General features: G+C 38.8%; 2 protein-coding genes, 1 non-coding gene and 1 pseudogene across 6 annotated transcripts; 1 reads left to right on the forward strand and 3 right to left on the reverse strand.

Moving 5' to 3' along the window:
- The first annotated feature begins 2,500 nt into the window (after positions 1–2,500).
- On the forward strand, positions 2,501–4,856 carry LOC131333572 (sterol carrier protein 2). Its single transcript, XM_058368159.1, has 4 exons — positions 2,501–2,767; positions 2,894–2,954; positions 4,283–4,385; positions 4,541–4,856. Exons 1-4 carry the CDS (start codon positions 2,639–2,641, stop codon positions 4,620–4,622), a joined length of 375 nt encoding a protein of 124 aa, XP_058224142.1. The 5' UTR covers positions 2,501–2,638; the 3' UTR covers positions 4,623–4,856.
- Positions 4,857–6,341: 1,485 nt separating this feature from the next.
- LOC131333972 (protein WEAK CHLOROPLAST MOVEMENT UNDER BLUE LIGHT 1-like) lies at positions 6,342–11,523 on the reverse strand (annotated as a pseudogene).
- Positions 11,524–13,214: 1,691 nt separating this feature from the next.
- Positions 13,215–19,674, reverse strand: LOC131332518 (protein TIC 22, chloroplastic). Of its 4 annotated transcripts, XM_058366807.1 has the most exons (8): positions 19,201–19,668; positions 18,422–18,484; positions 17,498–17,572; positions 16,738–16,788; positions 15,195–15,254; positions 15,050–15,121; positions 13,729–13,764; positions 13,215–13,630 (listed from the first exon to the last, which is right to left on the reverse strand). In XM_058366807.1, the coding sequence occupies exons 1-8, from the start codon at positions 19,609–19,611 to the stop codon at positions 13,538–13,540; spliced, it is 861 nt and encodes a 286-aa protein (XP_058222790.1). In that variant the 5' UTR covers positions 19,612–19,668; the 3' UTR covers positions 13,215–13,537. The 4 variants fall into 4 exon arrangements, with proteins under 4 accessions (XP_058222790.1, XP_058222791.1, XP_058222792.1 ...); XM_058366808.1 differs by lacking the exon at positions 15,050–15,121 and having other exon boundaries at positions 19,201–19,671; XM_058366809.1 differs by lacking the exon at positions 17,498–17,572 and having other exon boundaries at positions 19,201–19,670.
- On the reverse strand, positions 17,875–17,982 carry LOC131334954 (small nucleolar RNA snoR100). Its single transcript, XR_009202354.1, has one exon. It is a non-coding gene; the product is annotated as a small nucleolar RNA snoR100 (small nucleolar RNA).
- Positions 19,675–21,767: the final 2,093 nt, after the last annotated feature.

Raw genomic sequence — 21,767 nt, forward strand, 5'->3', positions numbered from 1 at the left:
TCTAAATGGACATCTCCAATAGATTCGGAATTTTTTTTTCACTTTTCGACCAACAAGGCAATTGCGTATTTTAATTCAAAGCCTGAAGGCGAAGATTACATCACAATAATAGGAGTGAACCAAAACTACCAACATTTAAGACACGAGCATTGTTGAAAGCGCTATAGACTACAGGTTCTATGATGCGTATTGGTGAAGCAGACCAGCCAAGGTGCCGACAAAGGAGCTATCTTTGACTTTGTAGTACGAGTATTCAGCGGAAAATCCAGTGCAAATCATAGACATGAAACATTGATGCAATTCTCAATAACTCACACAAAATTGCTCTCTGAACATGTTGCCGGTCAGCTCATAGCATGAAGAGTCACCGACTGAATTAGTGAGCCCTCGCAGCCATGAGCAAATGGATGCCACTCCGGACAAGCCTCCACTGTCATGGCGATTGCATGCAATTTGCCATGAACCTCACAAAAGAAAAATCATTAGGCCGTCCTGGATGTATTATGTGACATTGTTACACGATATTTCTAGTAAATGGAAACCGCCATGCATATTATGTGAGTTATCTCTTGTCAACTACAAACCTAATAGAGGATAGTATATAGTTCATTTTCTTTCACTTGCTTAATTTATGACTACGTTGTTTGTCAGGAGCATAACGTAGACAACAACATGTAACTTGATAACACTCCGGGAGTATGGAATAAGAATAGTCATTGGCCCATGGAAGTTCAAGAAAGCTGCCCAGAATTTAAAATCAATACTTGAAATTCACTTTCTTTCGGGTAATTTCTCCAGAAAATTTTGGGAGAATGTAGGAGGATTGATGGGATATTTACCCGAAATGGGAAACTACTAGCTGCCAAGTGTTTGATGAATGTGGGGCTGTGAGCTCTTTTAACTTTTGAGCAACGCTTGCGGAGTATCACTCGACATTTTCATGTGATAGTCGTTGAGTTACAATCAGATAAATAGTGACTCATAACCTGTGTTGTGACAGTTTATTGGTTAAGAGTATCACGTAAGCGAAGCAATTGACCAATATTTTTTTGATTTAAAAAGCAGCCAATTATATGTACCTTTCGATCTATTAGTGAAAGTTCTTTTGTTTTTTTAAGCCAATAATTATTAAAATAAAAAAATATGTTAGTAGTGGTGACCGGCAAGTGCCCATTTTTTCCTGAAATGGGATTGCGTGCCAATCTTTCATTCATACTAACAACGTCAGTATCATGCACCAAATGCCATAAACATTGAATTGCGTGTCATATTAACACCACACACGTCCCGCAACTTGGAGTGATTGTTAATCAATTACTATTATTCAACCATCAATACACACTTTACACACAAACTCATGTATTTTGGTGAGATTCATATACACTAAAGGTGCAGTGCGTGTGGGCCTTAATGTAAATATGAGTAAATTTATGAAAATATTTATGTAAGTGTTTATACTTGTAGAATGATTGATTATTAATCGCTCGTGTGGTGTTTCATCAACTTTCTTCATCACACATTAATACACATTACTGTGAGAGCTACAAACTTGGTAGTGAAACACACACCAGTTGGGGCTGCAAATCAACCAAGCTGCTTGGCTCGCAAGCAGCTCGTGGCTTGCCTAAGTTTGTTTAGTAATCGAGGCGAGTTTGAGTTTGAGTTTTTCGCTCATTTATTAAACGAGCCGCTGAGCTCGACACTCAAAAGTTTAGCTCGACTCTCACAAACTAGGCTCGTTTGTATAGGCTCTGCTCATTTAAAGAGTCCCATTAAGTAAAATTAGCTAGGCTTGGCTTATTAAGAGCTTGAACACTCCGAAACTCAACACGCCTCGTTTGCACCCCTTGCACTAGGCAACGTATAGTGGAGGAGGAGTTGACAGGAAGCACACGGCCGGTGCTCTACGAGCAATTAATAATTGACAAAATTACTTAGAGACCCCGCATCTATATGTTTTGGATAAAACACCACTAACGTTTAAAACCGCTCATTTAGACCCCTTCATCTTACGATCCTACCTTTTAAAAATCACCCACATTGACCTCTTCATCTGTAAAAATTGTCCACGTTGACCCTATCATCTTAACGGTTTTTTTGATAGAATGGTGCTGATTGGTTAGCGGTTATAGATGAGGGAATCTGAATGGACAATTTTAACAGAAATGATTCGTGCACAGACTGCTGTGCACAAGCAGCTGTGCACAGCAGCCTTTTCCTCCCGCCCCGGTCGCACAAAGATGATCGGAGCCGCTCATTTTGTTCAAAATATGTCGTTTAAGGTCTCTGTAAAAAATGAGCTTCGTTCGATATCGTTAGAGGCGTTAACAAAACACCCAAAATCACTTCAGAAATTAGGCTTGTGCACAGCAGTATGTGCACGTAGCATTGTTGCAATTTTAAACATTTGACTGTTTTCGTGTCCAAAATGTACAGATGACAGGGTCTCCGTGTAATTTCACCGTAATAAATTCCCCGACAAGTCGGTTGCAGTTAATAAAATTGGTTATGGCGACCCGTACGCTCATAGATGGCTATATCCAACTACCTGCGATTCAATTCACAGTAGTCCGTCGAATCCAAGGTTTCCCTTTCGTTCCAATCCTTAACCTCCTCTCCCCCTGCGCAAAATAGCAAAATGGCAAACTCGACTCAGCTCAAGTCCGGCGCCCTACTGGAGCAGATGAAGCTCCACCTCTCCACCGACGCCGGCAAAGAGATCACCAAGAAAGTCGGCCTCGTCTATCAAATCAACATCGCTCCCAAGGTCTCTCTCTCTCTCTCTCTCTCTCTCTCTCTCTCTCTATAGATATTTCATGTTTGTAAATTTGTGGTGTTACTGAAATCTGAAATTAATATGATTTGTGAAATTTATTCTGTTTGTTGATGACAGAAAATTGGATTCAACGAGGAGATCTACGTGGTTGACCTTAAGAAAGGAGAGGTTACGAAAGGTTAGTGTTTTAATTCAATTCAATTTTGTTGAATTCTTTGTTTCTTCTCGCTTCCTAACTGATGGTTGGAAATCCGGTTTTCATAATGATGAATATGATGGCGTCGTCTCTTCAATATCTATCTGGAACGGTAGAAACAATTCGAGTTGCGTTAGGAGAACACTATCCTAAAGATAGAATTTGCCCCCACCAGATGGTGTGCATCGGGTTACAACAAATCCGCCTTTCAAGATACAACGAATCCGAACTCTAGGTTGTTTCTGTCTGCATTTGCACAAGCAAAGACAGACAGAATATCCACTATGTAAATGTAAAGAACCAAGATCGCAGAATAACAGAATATGAGTATGGCAAAAATTCTAGGGAGAGAGTGTGCAGAGAGAGAACAATCCAATATGAAATTTTCAATGTGTAGAATAACTTAACCAATGGCCTATTTATAGACTTAGCAGCGTTATGTGAAAGGTTGTCTTTAGTAAACACGCATTAGGAAAGGTCATGTCTTTTGAAGACATTCAATTAAAAGGAATCATGCCTCTTAGTAGGCACCCTTTCATGAAAACATTTATTTAGAAGGGTCATGCCTCTTGGAGGCAATCCCATGTTTCATATCCCTTTCCAACAAACACAACTCTTCCAACTAAACACATCCCAATTTAATGGGTGCTATAACATTTCACATAAACTCACAACTTATGTGAAAATTAAGGTGTTGCAACATTTCACAAAAAACCTCTCTCAATACCTTTTAAAAAATAACCTAAATCAAAACCCATTTATTATTTTGATTTGAAAATCTCTAACATTGATTTCATATAGATTTGTTACTGATTACTGAACATGCGATTCATTAGGGGTAATTGTAGTCTTTGATGCTCGTTGAATTTAAATGTATGGATGATTGGAAATTTCAAATCTTGTGCTTGTACAATGCGTTTAGTCATCTAATTAAACTTGTAGTAGCTAAGAATTGCTTCAAATGTTGTTTCTGTATATAGGTTGTTGATTGGTACTTTCAAGGTTAGGAAAGGAGAAGTTAAGAAAAGTTAAGGTTTTAAGTTGTGCCACCATTTTTTTTAAGTTTGTCAGTAACTTTTTGTAATTCATATTTTGTGTGCGCGTGTTCGTGTGTTTGTGTTCGTGTTCGTGTTCGGTGTGTGAGTTAAGCCGTTGATACTCGTTGTACTTACATGTTGTGATATTGAAGAATAAAAATTTCAAATCTTACATGTGTCCGCTTCCCATTATCGCCTAATCAATCTGGTAGGAATTAAGGATGGCAAATACTGTGAGTAATTATTCATTGATTGGTACTTTTGGGGTTTTAGGGCCATATGAGGGCGGGAAGCCTGATGCCACCTTCTCTTTCACGGACGAAGATTTTTTCAAGGTTGCCACTGGCAAGATGAATCCCCAAATTGCTTTTATGAGGTACAATATTTACTGCCTTTTCTTTTTCTTTTTTTCTTTTTTTTTTTTTGTGTGTGTGCGCGCGCATCTTTTTGTTTAATTCAATTTTTTTTTTTTGCCGTGATCTTATTGAAATTGGATTACTTAACTGGTTTTGTGATACACTGGTGATGCAGAGGTGCAATGAAGGTTAAAGGCAGTTTGAGTGCTGCGCAGAAATTCACACCGGACATTTTCCCCAAGCCTTCTAAGATGTGAGCAGACATGTTGGCATGTTAGTTGTTTGATTCACTTTACGTGATTTTCAATGTGTCCGATGCTAATGATTTGTAGACTTGAAAGAATATCAGGTAATAGAAAGGGATAAGAACCGTCAATCAGTATTTCTGATAAATGGGTAGTCTTTGTTTATGGATTATATACAGTGGGGCTGAATGTAATGCCCTTTCTTTAAAAGCAATTCGGAATAACAATCGTGCTGCCAACATTTAATTTTCTGTTGTTCTTTGCTTATATGTTGCATGCCCTTCATTTGTTATTGATCATATTGCTCTCGAAACGATGTCTCATTGGTCTCGATGTCTATTTGCTTACTCTGCGTTTGTTGGGCAAAGCTAGAATTGCAAAACCCTTCACTGGTTCTGTTACCCCCTCACTATTCCTAATTGTTTTATGTTTGGAAATTCAGAGGATTTTCCTCATAGTTTTTACGTCTCTTCATTAAAAACTGCTCATCAAATAAATTAGGAGATGCGAATTAGACTAACAGTGGAGAATATCTTTCTTCTTGTTTTTCCCTCCTACTTTCTGCTTCATTTGAGTAACTTCGAAAGTCAGGTCTGCAAATTGCTTTACATCTTTTCAAGAATGAAACTGCTAGCAGCTAACATGACTAACGCAACTGCAACTGCAATAGCTTAAGAGTGGTAGAGGTCTGGCACCTTTTCTGTGAGGAAATGTATCCAACTGAACGTTAGTACGTTACAGCTTTAGTAGTTAAAAAAAGTTGAACATGGTTAGAGACGCCTACATAAAGTTTACAGCTTCTTTCAAATCGTTATGGAGCATCGCGGTTGAATAGTCCTGTGCATTGGATACTTAGAAATATGAGAAAGAACATGAAGAACCTTTTTCTGCAAGTAGTCACTATTCTGAGCTCTTTTTTTATTTTTTTTTATTTTTATCGGCCTATTCTGAGCTTAACAAACAGAAGATTTTGAGAAAAGACCAAGGGGTTGGCCTAGTGGCTGTGACACTCCCTTACCAGGTAAAATGTCTGGGTTCAAGTCTTATCGTTGCAAATTGTAGCACCTTTTTCCCTATCCCCTCCTATCGATTGACAAAAAAAAAAAAAACAGTGCATATTGAAAATAGAAGACTGAAGCTTCATTCCCTGGTTATTATATATCTTTTTCGAAATGTATTGATACTTTTAGTAGAACTGTATCTGAAATGGCAAAGCAAATGCTGAGCTTTAGTTTCATAGTAGCAACTTGATGGGATTTTGTTGTGTGCTTTCATTGTGAATGAAATAATTCTGATGGTGTTTACATTGCTAACTTCTATTTCTGAGTTAGGTTCTTTATTTTTATTTTTAGAAATCGAAACATATATTCATAATCAAACAATACAAAAGACCCAAAAGATCCGAACAAAAACAAGAAAAACATATAACAACAAAAAAATAGAAATCCGTCAAAAATAACAGCTGCGATGTTGGAGACCACTGATCCACTCGTGGATGTGGTTGAGGAAGTTGGAGAAATCATATCGGCACTGGAGCTCATCGTCCCCCTTCGTCACACTGCAGTCGTTGCTGCTTGGTGCCACCACCGCGACTGCTAGATGACTGATCAGATCCGAGGGTCAAATAACCCAGATATAAAAAACTATATATGGGTCACCACCGTCCAAAAATGATCTTAGGAAATAATTTAACAAACCAAGAAAACAAACAGATTTATTCACAAAGAGGGATTAACTCCGAGAGAACTCCAAACTCTTTTCATTCAATCAAATGTGTAAATAATCTCAAGCAAAATCGACGTTCGGACAAGCAATACATTACAGAACCACCTAATTGTCTCCTTCCTCAACCAAGCACAAGAACAAACTTAATCTTAACATTCCTTCTGAGCCGTCCAGCCAAAAACAAACCACTTTTTGCTACATTACATAGATCTCCATCAACGTATCATACAGAACAAATACACTCACTCGCGCACAATAGAGAAACTCTTACCGAATTTACTGTGTTACTCCCGAAAATAAGTGGTGCAGCTTACATAGACTTGGCAGCCTGTGCCTTCCTCCTGGCCAAAAACATGAAAACCCGAGGGAAAAACGACCTCTTCTTCTTCTTTGGGACCTTAACTTCCGATGAAGATTCAGTTTCACCGTTACTAACTGAAGATGCGTTCAGACTCGACCTTTGATGGGTAGATAATAAAGACCAGGCAACTGGACAAAGTTATTTGACTCCATTTTTTCCTCAGGTTGGTTCACTCCTCCATTGCCTGATTCGCCCGCTTTTCGCCTTTCTTCATTTTCAGCCCTCCGTTTTCTTAGTTCCTGTTCTACCCACAACTTCCCTTCTTTAGCCTTCTCAGCCTTTTCCAGTGCAAATTCCAGTGCTTCCTTTTGTGCTGCCATTTCAAAACGTACTTTTTCCATTTGTTTCAAAGTTCTCAATTCAGACTCCTTGGCAACCTCGATTTGGGAAATGGCACTGGCCACTCTCAACTTAGCCTCCTCCTCCGCGTCGTAAGCCTGTTTAGTGAGTTCATAGTACTCCTCTAAAGAAATTGCTACACCAGCCGGTGGATCCTCACCGTTGGTTGTTTGAGCTGATTCGCTCTCCTTCAAAGCATTGATGGCTGATAACGCCAACTTCTCAGAAGCCCTAGCCGCCTCTATCTCCTTTATAGCCGCGGTTATTCTACTCTCCATTATAGTTGCTTCAGACTTTGCTTTCTCAGCTTCTTCCTTTGCCTTGCAAAACTCCTCGCGATACGTTTGAGCTTCTGACTTGGCTTGATCGGCTTCTTGAGCCGCCACCTTTAATTGCTTTGGCAACTCCACCATCCTATCTCTTGCTTCTCCCTCCCTCATTCGCAAATCAGCTATCTTCGACCTGGTTTTGGTCAGCTCCGCTTCGAGAGAGGCCACTGCTACCGATGCCATTCCTTCTCTCTGCATAGTATTGGCAAATTCCAACTTTTCCGTTTCTATCTCTGACTTCAATGACGTGGCAGCCTCCTTTAGGCAATTTACTTCTGCAATGGCTTTATCAACGTTGAGTTTCACGTCTTCAAGTTGCTTCTGGGCCAAAGCGACCGCTTCTTGTATTTCAGCATGTGTCCTCTTCTCCATTTCCCCTCCCTCGCCTTTCGGATGCCCTCCCTCATCATTTTCAAATTTTGTTTCCATGTAAGCTGCTAATTCAGTTTTTAACTCCACAAGTAACACTGAAGCAGTATCTAGTTTCGATTTCAGATCCTTTGTGTACAAAATCTCTTGGTTTAGTCTCTCTAGTTCCTCCTCAGCCACCTTCAATTCCCTCTCCCAATTTAAAATATCATGCTCTTTCGCCATATCTAGACCGATTCTTCTCTCCTCTGCCTCCAAATGAGCCACATGTGCAGAATCCAAAGACTCTTTTGTATTAATTAGCTCGATCGTCAGTTCTTCAACTTTCTTCTCGACTTCTTTAGACACAAGAACAGCTTCCTCAGCTCTCTTAACCGCCAAGTCTTTCTCGATGGACAACGAATCGTTATCTTTTTTGAGGAGTTCTAATTCGCTTTTCACAGTTTTGAGCTCTGAAACGGCAGCAACATACCTTGCTTTGGCCACCTCCAGCTGTGCCTTTGCTGCCACGCTGGACTCGTCTGCAATACCTTGTTCTAATTCTTCTACCCTGAGGTTGGCGAGTTCCGAGTCCTGTTTGGCTTGTTGCTCTTCTGTTTGTGCTCTCTCTAGGTTGAGTTTTAATTCTTCTATGAGTCTCTTTGTGCTGTCTAGCTGTTTTAAGGCTTGGCTTTTCGCGACTTCTGCGGCCTGAGACAGGTTCTTGTATATCGGAATCTCCTCTTGTGCTTTCTCTAGTTCTTCTTCTATCACTGCTCGTCTCTGCATACAAAAGCACAAGTTGGAAGACATAGTCAAATTGTGAAGCAAATAAAAGAAGTATTAGCAAAATTTCTTTTCTTTTTTTTTTGGTAATATATAGTATAATTTCTTTATGTACTTCAAGGCTGTATTTGGATCAAGGATTTGCAGAACGAAAAGAAAGTGCAAGGGATTTTCCTTCGCCGATATGAATTGTGTTTCCCTTGCATTGTTCTTTTTCCCCTTGATACATCACTCAAGAAATCCTTGATCCAAACACACCCTAAGCAACGTCATGACACTGGAAGATGTAAAAGTGAGAGCAGAACAAATCCATCAGTAAAATACAAACACATTGTTTCTTTGCTCTCTTCATTTCTGACCATTTCTAGCTGTATCGAAAAAAGTCTCGTGAAGTAGATTAGTGCAACAATGAAAGTAATTTTCTTATTTAGAGGACAAATAAGACAACCAAGGTACAAGAATACAGTTAGAACAACAATCCAAGTATTAAAAAAGAACGGAATTGGTGTAATATTATACCTGCACATTTCGACTTCTGCGACACAGAAACAAAAGTTCATTTCGTGAACCATTTGAATCGAGTAGTGTAGTGACAAACATGGTTCTCAGAAAGACCGAACATATTATACCTCGGAAAGAAGAAAAATAAGAAAAAATAATTTCGGAAATATTATACCTCCACAGTTTGAACTTTGTGTGCTTTCCAATCAACAATTCCTCCGAACTTGGAAACAGCAGCTTTGACAGATTCAAATGGAGCTGCTGTATCGATCTGGCCTCTTTTTAGATTGACCTTTTTAAGATGTTTAGAAGGGTCTATGGCCTCCGGCATTTCAATGGCACTGCCGGAAACCTCCACATGTGGTTGAGCAAGTTCATTTGACGAAACAGCGTGATGGCCATTTTCAACATCCTTTCCTGTTGAGGTTGAAGCAAAAAGTGTGGTGATGTTATCAACTTGAACAAAACCATCTTCACCATCCTTTGGTTTATCTTCTGAGTTATTTGATGAGTTTTCCCCAATATGAGGCTTCACTACGCCTGCTTTATCGGTTGATGCGATAAAGAAATCTTTCTCAAGTCCATCGGATGTACCATTCGATTGAAGATGAACGCTGATTACATCCTCGCGGTCTAGAGATTGATTCAAGGCATCGGTTGGTCTCGGTTCTGATATTGGTGACGGAATGGATTCTGGGAGACCTTTTACGTTTTCCTCTTCTCGAGTTTCCAATGTCTCTGGATCCTTTTCTGATAGATGGGAATCCTTTTGTTCAACTTCGGCTCCATCAAAAATATGTTGCATAGCTCTAACACTATCAGAATCTTCTACCAAAGCATTGTGACCGTTAATGCTTTTTTCATCTTCGGTCAGTAATTTTGAAACATCGATAACTGATCCCTTGTGATCGGGCTCTATCTTTCTATTTTCGGCCTTGTTTATTGGAGCTCCATCGATGGAACGATCCTTATTCTCGGAGGAAAACGATGGTGCTGTGGAGGCTAACGGTGGAGAATTCTCCTTAGCGTTTCCCACATCCTCCATTCTACCAAAGTGCACAAGAAGCCAGAGTACGTATCTGAAATCTATGAACACATATTACCAGTTATGCTAACTGAGAATTTCTTTTTTCGCGAGTAAATCAAAATGGACAATCAAGGAGAAAAATCCAACAATATAAACCAACACAAGCATGTTTACAACTAATCTTGATAACATTTGACACGCGTTATTTTTTCCATTTTTGTAATTCGGTGTTCAGCCGAGGGGACCGACTAATCCAGCGGACCAATCACACAGTTTCCTAGCGGACGACTCAATTAAAGCCGAGAAAAAGTACCATATGACCCAACACAGAAACTAATATTACGTGGGAGTCGAACAACAGGCCAAAGGCTTTCCTGAGAGGCTGAGACCCCTGATTGTCAGGTGATTATCATGCGCTACCCACCCAACCAAATTGCCATAGATACTTCACCAATTTCAACCATTAATAGCACTTCAAAGAGAAGCCCTTTACCCTCCAAAAAGGAAAATCAAGGCAATATATCATGGTACCATAGGAATCAAGCGAAATTTAAGCGAATTTCCTAAATTAAATCCACCATCACAACAGCCAAAACTTGATGCTCAGATAGTATCAAACTTGAATATCTTGTACAAGATGACAGATGCAACAGTCTATCAGAAGAAAACCAGATTATAAATTCAATGGCTTTCCTTTCTTTGAGGAAGTCATTGCCATGGTTCCAAGGGAAGGGATTGACCGGCCTATTCCGCCCGGGGGAATTGGCCATTCGTCAGGGAGATTCTGAAATTGCGGAGGCTTGGTTCGATCAAGCCCAACACAGAATTTTCTGAGTACCATTTCTATTTATTATCCCAGAATATTTTTCGTCATAATTACTACATAATAGAATCGATTACATTAAACTGCTCTGCAAAATAACATGCTAATTTATCCATTGGATTTCCAAAAAATCGCAACACAACGAAATACTGAATTTATAAGAAAAAGGATTATATTGATTCTTTGAGTCAAACTTTTCTTTTCATTTCCATCATCCAAACAAAGCATAAATGCATATATGCAAACATATACAAAAATGACATGTATCGATTGTATCCATGAGAAATTCGAATTGAAAATCGAAAAGCGCATTCTGTTTGTTCGACACAGAGCTTTCGAATAATAATTCAAAGTCCCCCCTTGATAAATGAACAAACAAACATGCAGAAAGCGAGAGTCGTTAGCGCGACTTAATCACGAATTATATGCAGATAATTCAAGCTCCATTAAATAAGAGAATGATCAATAGGGAATCGAGAAAAAACAAGAAGAAGTAAAACAGAGGTGAGAGAGAAGAGAGAGAGAGAGAGAGGTACCCGGATGTTCACCAGAAACAAAATTGAAGAAGTCAAAAATCTAAGACGATGTTTGATGCTCTCTGTTTATCAAACAAAAAAACTGGGATTAGAATTGAGATTTCATCATTATTGGCTTTACAAACCAGAAGGTTAAGAATCACTGCTAAATTTAGCAAACGAATGAGAGAGGGAGAGGGAGTCAACATTTTCAAGAGACTTTTTTTTTTTTTGTTTGAAATGATCTCGAAACAAGAAACAGTCTAACAGATGTGACAAGTCCACATGCATATATTATGGATCATCGGACGGCTCCGATTACATACGTATCCAGGCATGCATCCGTGTCCATAGTGCGCGTTTACTACTCCACAAAAGGTGACGTAGAGCAGGGCTGATAAACAAACCAAACCCTTCGCGTTTGAGCTCGTGTTCGCTCATTTAAAACTCATTCCCAATTAGCTTGCTATATAACAAATCAAGCATGAACATTATTGTTAAGGTTTTAAAACTATTTGAGCTCGGCTCGCCTCTCTAATGAGCTAGGCTTATATATGTTTTAAAAGCTTGTTAAATTTTCAAATCAAATTTGAACTAGCAATCGGTCGGCTCGTTCAACTCATTTATCAACCGAAAGCCAACATTTTGCGGAGACTTTTTTAAAAAGAAGATATTCATGCAGAGACTTTCCTCCCTCATCACATACAGGAGACTTTCCTCCCTCATCACATACAGGAGACTTTTATCCTTTATTAATTATACAGAATACTTTTTTTTTTTTTTTTTAAGAGGCAAGAGGGTAATTTCACTTAACTACTATACGTGAATTCACCAGCTTTTCATCTCTATTTTGATTGAAGAATAGTTTTGAAAAAAATCCAGCCAGCATTAACAGTCACTGTCATTTTGATAATTTACATGCATCTTTCAAGTCATTGCCTTTGAAAAATATTTTTGTTAACATTTGGGCTTTTAAAAATAGTTCGCAGGATTAGATTTTGGAATGATCCCATTTTTATGATATTCAATGTCCACATAATATTATAAATAGATGGCGTCAAACACGAAAAATTATTATGTGCGATTGAAGCACCGTCACGTGATGTTTCAAGACTGTCATCCACCACACATCAGTGTGGGTAATGAGTGATGGGGAAGAAATCTGGAGCACCATATCACGATGTTTCAGGAGCACTTAAGAATCACTCAAACAGTATTACACGGTGTAAAAGTAACTTGTATTCCGTACGAATGGTGAAAAACAAGAAAAATAGTACTCAAAGAGAATAGATTATGGACCAACGAAAATTCATCATCTCTCTTAATTTTCCAACTCCTTTATGGATCCAAACAAGGGGTTTATATGCTTGTGAGCTGTTGTTACTTTTGAACGAGTGTGTTCTAGCTCACTGATCAAGCACTCTTGCGCTAAAGATGAACATTGCCAAGCAATCTGCCAAAGCTATAAATGTAGCATTCCGCCACAAGTGAAAGCGGCGATGGACTAACCAGATGTGAGAATGTTTGCTTGACTAACACAAACATTGGTGCGAGACCAATGCAACTGAACCCAAGGATCCCTCGGGACCTAACATCATGCCAAAAGGCATAGTCGATGGCGTAACTGGTGAATATGCTCATACTCTAGCTGTAAAAGATGCTGCCTATATACTAACCTTTAGACTACAATGGAATCCAATACGAAAAGTAATACTGAGCACCTATGAAAAACTCAAGAAAAGCAGAGGTCTCGATATCAAAAAACAGAAGTCAAAAACTTGTGTTGCAGGAAAATTTGCAAATCATGCATGATCTTTCAAAAACAAAATCCCTGTATGGAAGCATTGGGGTTATTCAGACTCTAATGCTATTGCGTTGGGCTTATTCGTCATTAATACAACTCTAACGGCATATCAAAATGATCAAACTGTACAGTACAGTTCAGTACAAATGAAATTCAAAAAATTGCAATCTTTCCCTGAGTCACATGTAAGTTCATGTGGCATCCTCCCTATGTTTCTTCCTCTGCTATTGAGACCATCATCTGAACATCCGAAAAATTCGTATCCTTAGCACAAAGACGCGCGCACACCCACTATGCTAGATGCCATAGAAACATGCACTGTGTGTGACCAACTGTAAATCCTCTCATATGGTCAGTAGAGCTTCTGCATCATGTGTTCATCACCTCTTGTATGTGTTGAGAATGGCTTTTGCCCGGTGGGATAAAAATCAAATCTTCCCATCCAGAGTTGGTCTTATTCATCTGGCATCAAACAACTAACAAGGTATGTGACCACAGATTCCAACTGAAAAAATAGAAAAAGGAAAACAAACTCAAATCCAGCAGTCAGATGCTGCTACCTCCATTTTCTTAAGAACATCTTCCAAACTTCCCACCTGTTGAAAGAAATAAAAACAAATGACTACGACGTTGAAGCAGACGAGTAACAAGTTGATCCCCCAGTTTGGTCAAAATAAGGCGTTCTAATTCACAAAGGTATATATCTCAGAAACCCCGATTCAAGGCATGAAAGGTGAGTACCATTCTTAAATCTTCAGAATCTCATCGAATTTTGTAAATTAAAACACATCCGTGACCGTACTTCTGCTACACTGTGAACTAGGAATAAAAGCATGAAAACCAAGACCAAGTTCAAGATGTTTCAGAGTACTAAGTGAATTTTGGACTGCCAAACTAACTGTTATATATTTCCTTTTGACCGGCAAAGCCAATTTTCATTCATCACAAAGGATAAAAAACTGAAATCAATACCATAAGAAAATAACAGCGTTGAGAGAGCCTAAGAAAGTGCACACTACTCTCCTACTACTGATACTCGCAAATTCTCAACCTACATCACAGCCTCATGAAGATTTTTCTACACAAGTAAATGCGTGAGCCACAACAAACACCACCCGAAAAAGCCTAATTGATTACGTGTTCGAGCATGATCCCCGGAAGCGTCAAACGAGGCTTTATTGCCAAAGAAAGTTGGCATCTCCAGCACCCATTGACCGAATGGGAAGCATTTCGGAAATGACAAAACAACCTTTTTCATATCACAGCCCATTCTAAGAGCATCCACACCGGTGTTTGCCATTTCACCCTTGCCATTCTCATTTTTGGCCAATGAATAGTGTCATTTTGGCACACAAATGGCAAGGGCGCTACACCCATGTATGCCATTTTGCCATTCTCATTTTTCTCCCTTTCTCAATAAAAAATGGAAACTTCGACATATATTTTCTCAAATTTGGCAAATAAAATGGCATTTGCTCTATTTGAGAAACTTTTGAGTTTGTGGGTGTGGGGTGGTAGTTGCCAGTTCTTTTGCCATTTTTGAGAAATTGAAACAAATTTTCTCCAAAAGCAACTGGTGTGGTTGCTCATAGAAGGCTAATCCTTGTGACTTTTCAGCATGAAAGTGAGGCTCCTGGTTTCACATTTTCCACTCTTCACCAAATCCAAGTGTTAAGCACTCATTTTTAAACAGAGTTAGAATATTGAAAAAACCATACCAATTCAAGCACTGAAGTTCTGCTATTTCTTGAAAAACCAGATCTGATTAGTTGAAACTATCTCAGAATAACTGTAAAGACATGCACACACTCACAAGCGTGCGCACACACACACAACACCAAAAGAAAAGTAACGGCAGGGCTGATGATCAGGAGTTGATACCATAATGTGTTTAGAAACCCCTGATCCTCTTGATGCCCTTGAGACAGTTGAGAGTTCCTTTTCTATGTCTTCCTGTCAAAGCCGCCAGCATAAAATAAAGTCGCATAATCGTGATTGCATCTCAAAGCTTGGTGGGGAAACAAACCTTTCGGAAATATATCGGGCAGTAACGTCTGTTCCTCTTCTTCACTACCAGAAGGTCCGACTGTGGACATATAAAAAATAGTTGCCATAAACAAATGGTAGTAGTTCAGAATACAAGAAAACTATCGATTAACAACTCATTTCTTCTGAAACAAACAGAAAAGCCTTTGTCCCATCAGAATCCTGCGACAATGCTAGTGAACTATGAGTGGACTCACAAGTTAATTGAATCATCCAAAAGCATCTATGACCTCACGCTGACCATATCCATGCACACATGCACACTATTTCTTCCCACTTTTTCATAGATGTAAACATATTAACTTGATTAAAATACCATGCCACTAACGTACAAAGCATACAAAAGCACTAAACCTCTACATCAGAAAAAAGAGCTTAGGGGTTATGCCTATTAGCTTATCCAGCCAAGTAGTACACTTGTAAAAAAATCTGAAACCGCGGCAAGGAATTCTAAGCTGTTGAAGGGCCAATATGTCAATCTCTTTGTGCTGATCTCTTAAATTAAAGTAACAACCAGTAGACTTATGTTCTCTAAATCAACAACTTTTTTAACCATTAATTTGAGTTTCTGGAGATCATTTTTCGCAGCTTGCAGCTGGAGCATACATGCTTGCAAGTTTGACAAAACACCTCCTATATTTCTAATACATGTAACAAGAGTAGTATCAAATGAATGGTCCAACACCTAGCCTTACCTTGGTGTGCTGCTGCTGGTCTGCAGGCATCTTCATTGATGTTTGGCAAAGCTTTCAATATGATTTCATTCTAGTAAAAAATTTATCAGGTTGGGGTAATCACTCATTAGATTTCCCAAGGAACAATGCTGTCCTATGTCATTTCAACAAGCAACAACCAGCTTTGTTGTGGTTACAGCCTTTGTAATCCTTCTGTCAGTAAATTCTTTGATTTGGTGTATAGAGGGGTGCATAGGGCTTTTCACCTTCTCTTGTTTATTCCTCACTTTCTTTTGTACATGGGAAGCATCCCCTTGAAGCTTCTTTAATAAAATTTTATTACTTATAAAGAAAAAAGTAATGTTTACAAACACAACACTTGAAGGCTTTGTTTGTTAGCTGGACTATTTGGTTGGATAGACAATTTGCCCGGATTAGCTAATCCGGAACTATCTAATCTGGTGTTTGGTAGGCACACACACCCGGACTATATATGCCCACCTCTAACCCTGTTCATAATTAGTCCACCTTCCCCAATTACCCAATGGTCCCAATTGTCCCTACCCACTTCCAAACTCGGACATTAAAAGAAATTTTGAAGGGCAAGCAACTAATAGAGCTCTTTTTGCAAAATCACCCTAATTTTATCCACCCATACTAAGTATGGGTAATCTCCCCTTCATAATTAATCTCTCCTTCTACCATATTCTTCTGAATCTTCTCTTATCTGGTCTTCTTATTTAAACCCTCAAAACTTGTCCGGCTACCAAATGGGCTCTAAGTGCATTTTCCTCAGATTATTACTTGAAAGCAAGGAAAAGGTTGGATTCAAAAATTCACAAGACAAACCTGGAAAACAGGAACTCCATCAAAACCACTCTTTGCATTTGAAGCTTTCAGCTGGCAAGCATGAGAATTATACATGAGTCAAATGTGTACTAAACAGGGTATATAGGATAGTTATTAATCTTAGTAAACTAACAGAGGAATGGGCTTCAAAAGGAGTCCTCAATTAAACTCTAGATGACAAAACCATGTAAGGAAAAATCAAAGCAACTCAACAGTTCACACGTCAAGATAGGGTAAACGCAAGGCACAAATTTGCAAGAAACTAAAACTACATTTTTGACACAACCACACCGAAGTTTAGACTTTAGACTCGATAAAATTAATGCACGATGAGAAGAAAACAGGTTGTAACTAGAAGAGTTGATGATTTGCATTATATATCCTTAGGTCTAGTAATTCTTTTGACCTTTGCTGCTTAATCGCTATGACATTATCCTGAATGACTACTGATTACAAAAGAATCAAGTGGCCTGGGCAACCATTTGGCTGGCTGAACTGAGGGAAATTTCCAACGGCTCTGTCATTGGCAAAGGCTAAAATGGAGATCGGACTCAGTAGAGCTTTGAAGGCTGTCCTAAAGTCGGATAACTTGCACCGTTTTCATAAATAGAACACTTTTGAGGGACTGATCCAATAATAAAATCAATTATAAGTCCAAATGAGTCAAATGACTAAACGTAAGAACCTCAATTGATTGATGTTGTGTTGATAATATTCCAGACTCAAATCAGAAAACAAAACCAAAAATAAAAAGACAAACCTCTAATGCATTCTTTATTTGAACAGGATCGGGTAAAAAGCGAAATGCAATTCCTTCAACATTCAACATGTAAACCTGTAAATCAAGTGAATGAGGAAAAAGAAGATACTTAAGTCAAATTGCTACCAGTGAGACCTATCTAATTTAAGCAAGGAACTCCTTTACTTTGCCCATCTAGTTGTTGCTCGTATTATAATCAAGACAACAACAATAAAAGAATAACATAACACATCTAGTCTCCAACCATTAGGGGTTATGAGCGGGGGAGGATTGGAGACCGACCTAACCTTCGGCAATATATGCACAAAGTAGCTGCTCTCAGAATACCAATGAAAAAGTGGCCCCCTATACCTCCAAGAACCAAGAAGCTAAAGGGATGTTTTGCTGCAGAACCATGCCCCCAAATCTAAGTTGAAAGGCATCAGAGAGGGCAAGTCAAGAGACCCATATCAATTTCTGTGCACATTACCATGCTTCCTTTGGCCGAACCAACAAACATACAATACGCGAAGAACAAGCAAGGAAAGAAATAGAGAACGCAAGACAAAGATATTTAACGTGGTTCCCCAACTGTGTAGAACTTAGAGCTTATATAATCAACTACCGTAATACCACTGTCTGGGTTTCAGGGGCGCTGAATAGGCAGTGAAGCGCAGATTAGACTGAATCAAACTTCACAAACCCAACAAGAGCGTTTATCACTGCTCCTCAAACTGCAAAGCTGAACTCTTGGTGTCATTGCTAGCAAAACCTTGTCCTAATTTTCAGTTGCCATTCAATGTGAAGTTTTTCTCTTCTGATAATTATGTTTACTTACAAGTTCAACACAAGCAATTGTTTTCCAAAAACTTAAATCACAGAGACACATATAATCAAACTAATAGAATTTATATTAATCGCCGTTTTAAGCTCCAAAACAGTTACCTGCTCAAGAGTAATGGGAACTACCCTAGCCCTGCTTTGCAACTCCCCCCTCCGTAACTTAACCTGAAAAATCACATTAACACAACAACATAAATCAACTCTACAATCTAGATATATTGTAGACAGGGCTGCAAACCAGCCAAGTTGAGCTTCGAAGTGTTCGAGCTCGACTCGTTCAAAACTAGTCTAGCTCAAGCCAAGCGTAAATAATCAAGCTCGAACTCATCTGGTTTAGTATTGAGGTAATTGAGTTCTGTTAGTCAACTAAACACAATTAGCCTCTCAAGTGCAGCTCTAGGATTTCAGTTTAGCGGTCACCAAAATTTTACGTAAATTTTGGTGAGATACAAAAGCACTCTATAAAGTACAGTTTTTTCTTTTCTATTTCAGCTAAAAATTTATAGGACCGGATTTTCTTGTTCGGTTGTACTATCATTTACTTAGTCACAATTTTCAGTAGGTTTTCATTTATTTTTGAATTCGCACAAAATGAGTCAATGCAGATGCAGAGAGAATAAAATTACATTAAAAAGATACAAAATTTCATTGCATTCTTTGAATTCAGGAGTTCCTTTGAACCCCTGAACACCGGTAGAGACGCCCCTTGCCTCTATAAACGAGCCGAACCACAACTAATTCGAGCCAGACTCTTACTAAACGAGCTTAAAACTCGAGGTCAAGATCGATTCGTTTACTAATGAGCCAAGCCTAGCCAATCAAGAGTTAGAGCCTCTATGAGAGAGAGAGAGAGAGAGAGAGAGAGAGAGAGAGAGAGAGACTTGAGCTAGAAAGGCTTCGGCGTCTTCTTTACGAAAGCAAAGCAATCCAATGGATTTAAGGCTACAGGGATCGGACACGAGCACGAACTCGTTATCCGAATTGCTGACGGTGTAAACCGAGGTTCCGGCGAGGGTCTTCGAAACGACATCGGAGCTCAGAGCGACGTCGAACACGTGACGAGGAGCCGCCTCCTGCTGGGACACCGAAGCGAAAGGCGAAGAGGGGAGAGAAGAAGAGGTTGGTGGCGATGATGATGATGACAACAGACCAACGCGTTTCTGACGCGGCGGCCAGGTGGCGGCGAGTCGATTCGTGAGTTCTGCGCCGAGTCGGTGGCAGTGTTGGTGGATGAACGAGGAGAGGGAGAGGATGGGGTTGGGGGAGCGTAACGAGGGTTTTGGGAAATCCATTGGAACGGAGAGAGAGAGAGAGAAGGGGCGAAGTGTGTTTTTCTGCTTCGAGTGTGAATGGTCTCACGCGCGGGTGGATTGTATATTGACCAAAATGCCCAATCAAGCAGGGTTGGAATTCGTGAAAATTGGGGAGCTTCCGGGGGACAAATTCGTCAAAATGCTTCGTTGTGGTAACCATCTGCGCGTGATCGTAGGGATGCAAATTAATTAAGCCGTTTATGAATTGTTCGATGCTCGACTCAGTAAAAACTCGTTTAAAGTTTGATTTGGGTATTAAACGAATTGAACATGAACTTCAATTTAGACTTGTTTAATAATAAAGCCAAATCTAAATTTGATAATATTCGGCTCGATTAGATTTGTGAACCTTGAGTATATATAATCTCACAATAACTTCAATTCACATATCACCTTGAATATGTATAAACCTGTACATGTATACAACAAAATTTTTTATAACTTGTACACGTATAAACTTTTAAAAGTATTATAAACTTAAACTTTAATATGTATTTAAAAATTTATATATGTATGAACTTATATATGTACAAAATCAAAAGTTTGTTTGCAGTTTTAGACCTGCACGATAGTGTAAACATCTAATATTTTTGACTCGTTAAGGCTCATGAATAAATTCAAACTCAATTCAAACCTAAACAAGTTCAGCTCGTCAAATTTTTATTGAGTTGGAGATCGGTTCAAGTTCGTTTAAAAACTTAACGAACGAACTTGAACATTCTAAAGTTCGGTTTGATTCGGTTCATTTACATCACTACGTGTGGGTATACAATGAACAATCTTGGAGAAGTTGGGACTGGGTTCTTCTTATTCCTTTAGTGGCCCAATTCTTGTTTTACATAGGCCAAAGATATCCCAGTTCAATCCTCATAAGGCCTGCTGGGTACATCCTATATTTTCGGCCCAAATGTACTCTACAGATTTGTCAAGTTTTGCAGCATTTTGTTTTTGTCATCCGTCAAGTTTTGAAACATGGAAGACATTTTGACAAGGAAAACTGTTTTTTCCGCCTAAAGCGAAAAATAAGTATTGAAAAAGATAATGTATTATGAGAGAATGACATATCTCATAAGATTAAAAAGTAAATATTTAAAAAGTAATAATCTTAACGGAACGAGACCTAAGTACAATAAGAACCAAATGCATGGAGATAGCTTCGATAAATAAACAAGGACTCATCCAGTGTTGGACTCATCCATTGTGGGGATTCAAAACCGTTTCTATACTGTAACATTATCTAACCCTAGAGAATGAGTTCAATAATGGAGATTAATCATGGAACATCGACCGACCTTTACCCTTTGAATGTGCTTTTTCAGAGATATGCTACATAGCTAAATCAATGGCCCTCCAAGTTGATACGCTAGCATCGACCGACCTTTACCCTTTGAATGTTCTTTTGGGGTTTTTTTTTTTTTTTTTGACCATGCTTTGTATTCTTTGAAAAGGGAAATTCTTTCAAAGGTTCATATAGTTAGGTTAAGGATTCTGGGACAATTAATTAGTTCACCTAATAAGAATTCCAAACTAATCTAACATTGTTTCGATGTCTCTCAAATGAAAGTATAACGATCTAGATCATACCAAAAATTTCACAAATAGTACGCTTTCTCTATCTCTAAGGGGCGTTTTTGGTGGTGAATAAGTTTTAAGAAAGTATTCATTGCAATCAAGTTGTTTGCTATTTCAAGTAGTGAATAAGTTGTAGACGGGTATACGAATGAAAAAATAGTTGAGAATTTGTAATTGACAAGTTGTTAGTTAATGTGAATAACAAGCTAAAATGCCAAAACTTGTTGATTAGTGTGAACAAGATGGTAAATTGACCAACGTTTTTTCACCAAAAATTTAGTGGAAACGCCCTAAAAACGTTCTATGCATGCAAACTCAAAGAACATGAATTATTTCAAAATCGTCCAAACATTCTCCCTTAATGTGGCTCCTCTTGAGTTCATCAAGCCCTAGTTCGCACCTGATCACAGAACATATAAAGTAAGTGGAATATGCTACACGTACAAAGGCCACTCTACTCTTGCAACCTAGACCGCATAAAAGCAAGTGGAGTGGTAGCTAGTCAAGAGATAGACACTATGTACTCTCATGTATTTGACAGGAGTTTAAGCTTTATTAACTAT

Source organism: Rhododendron vialii, chromosome 7a (genome assembly GCF_030253575.1).
Source record: "Rhododendron vialii isolate Sample 1 chromosome 7a, ASM3025357v1".
Taxonomy (NCBI): Eukaryota; Viridiplantae; Streptophyta; class Magnoliopsida; order Ericales; family Ericaceae; genus Rhododendron; species Rhododendron vialii.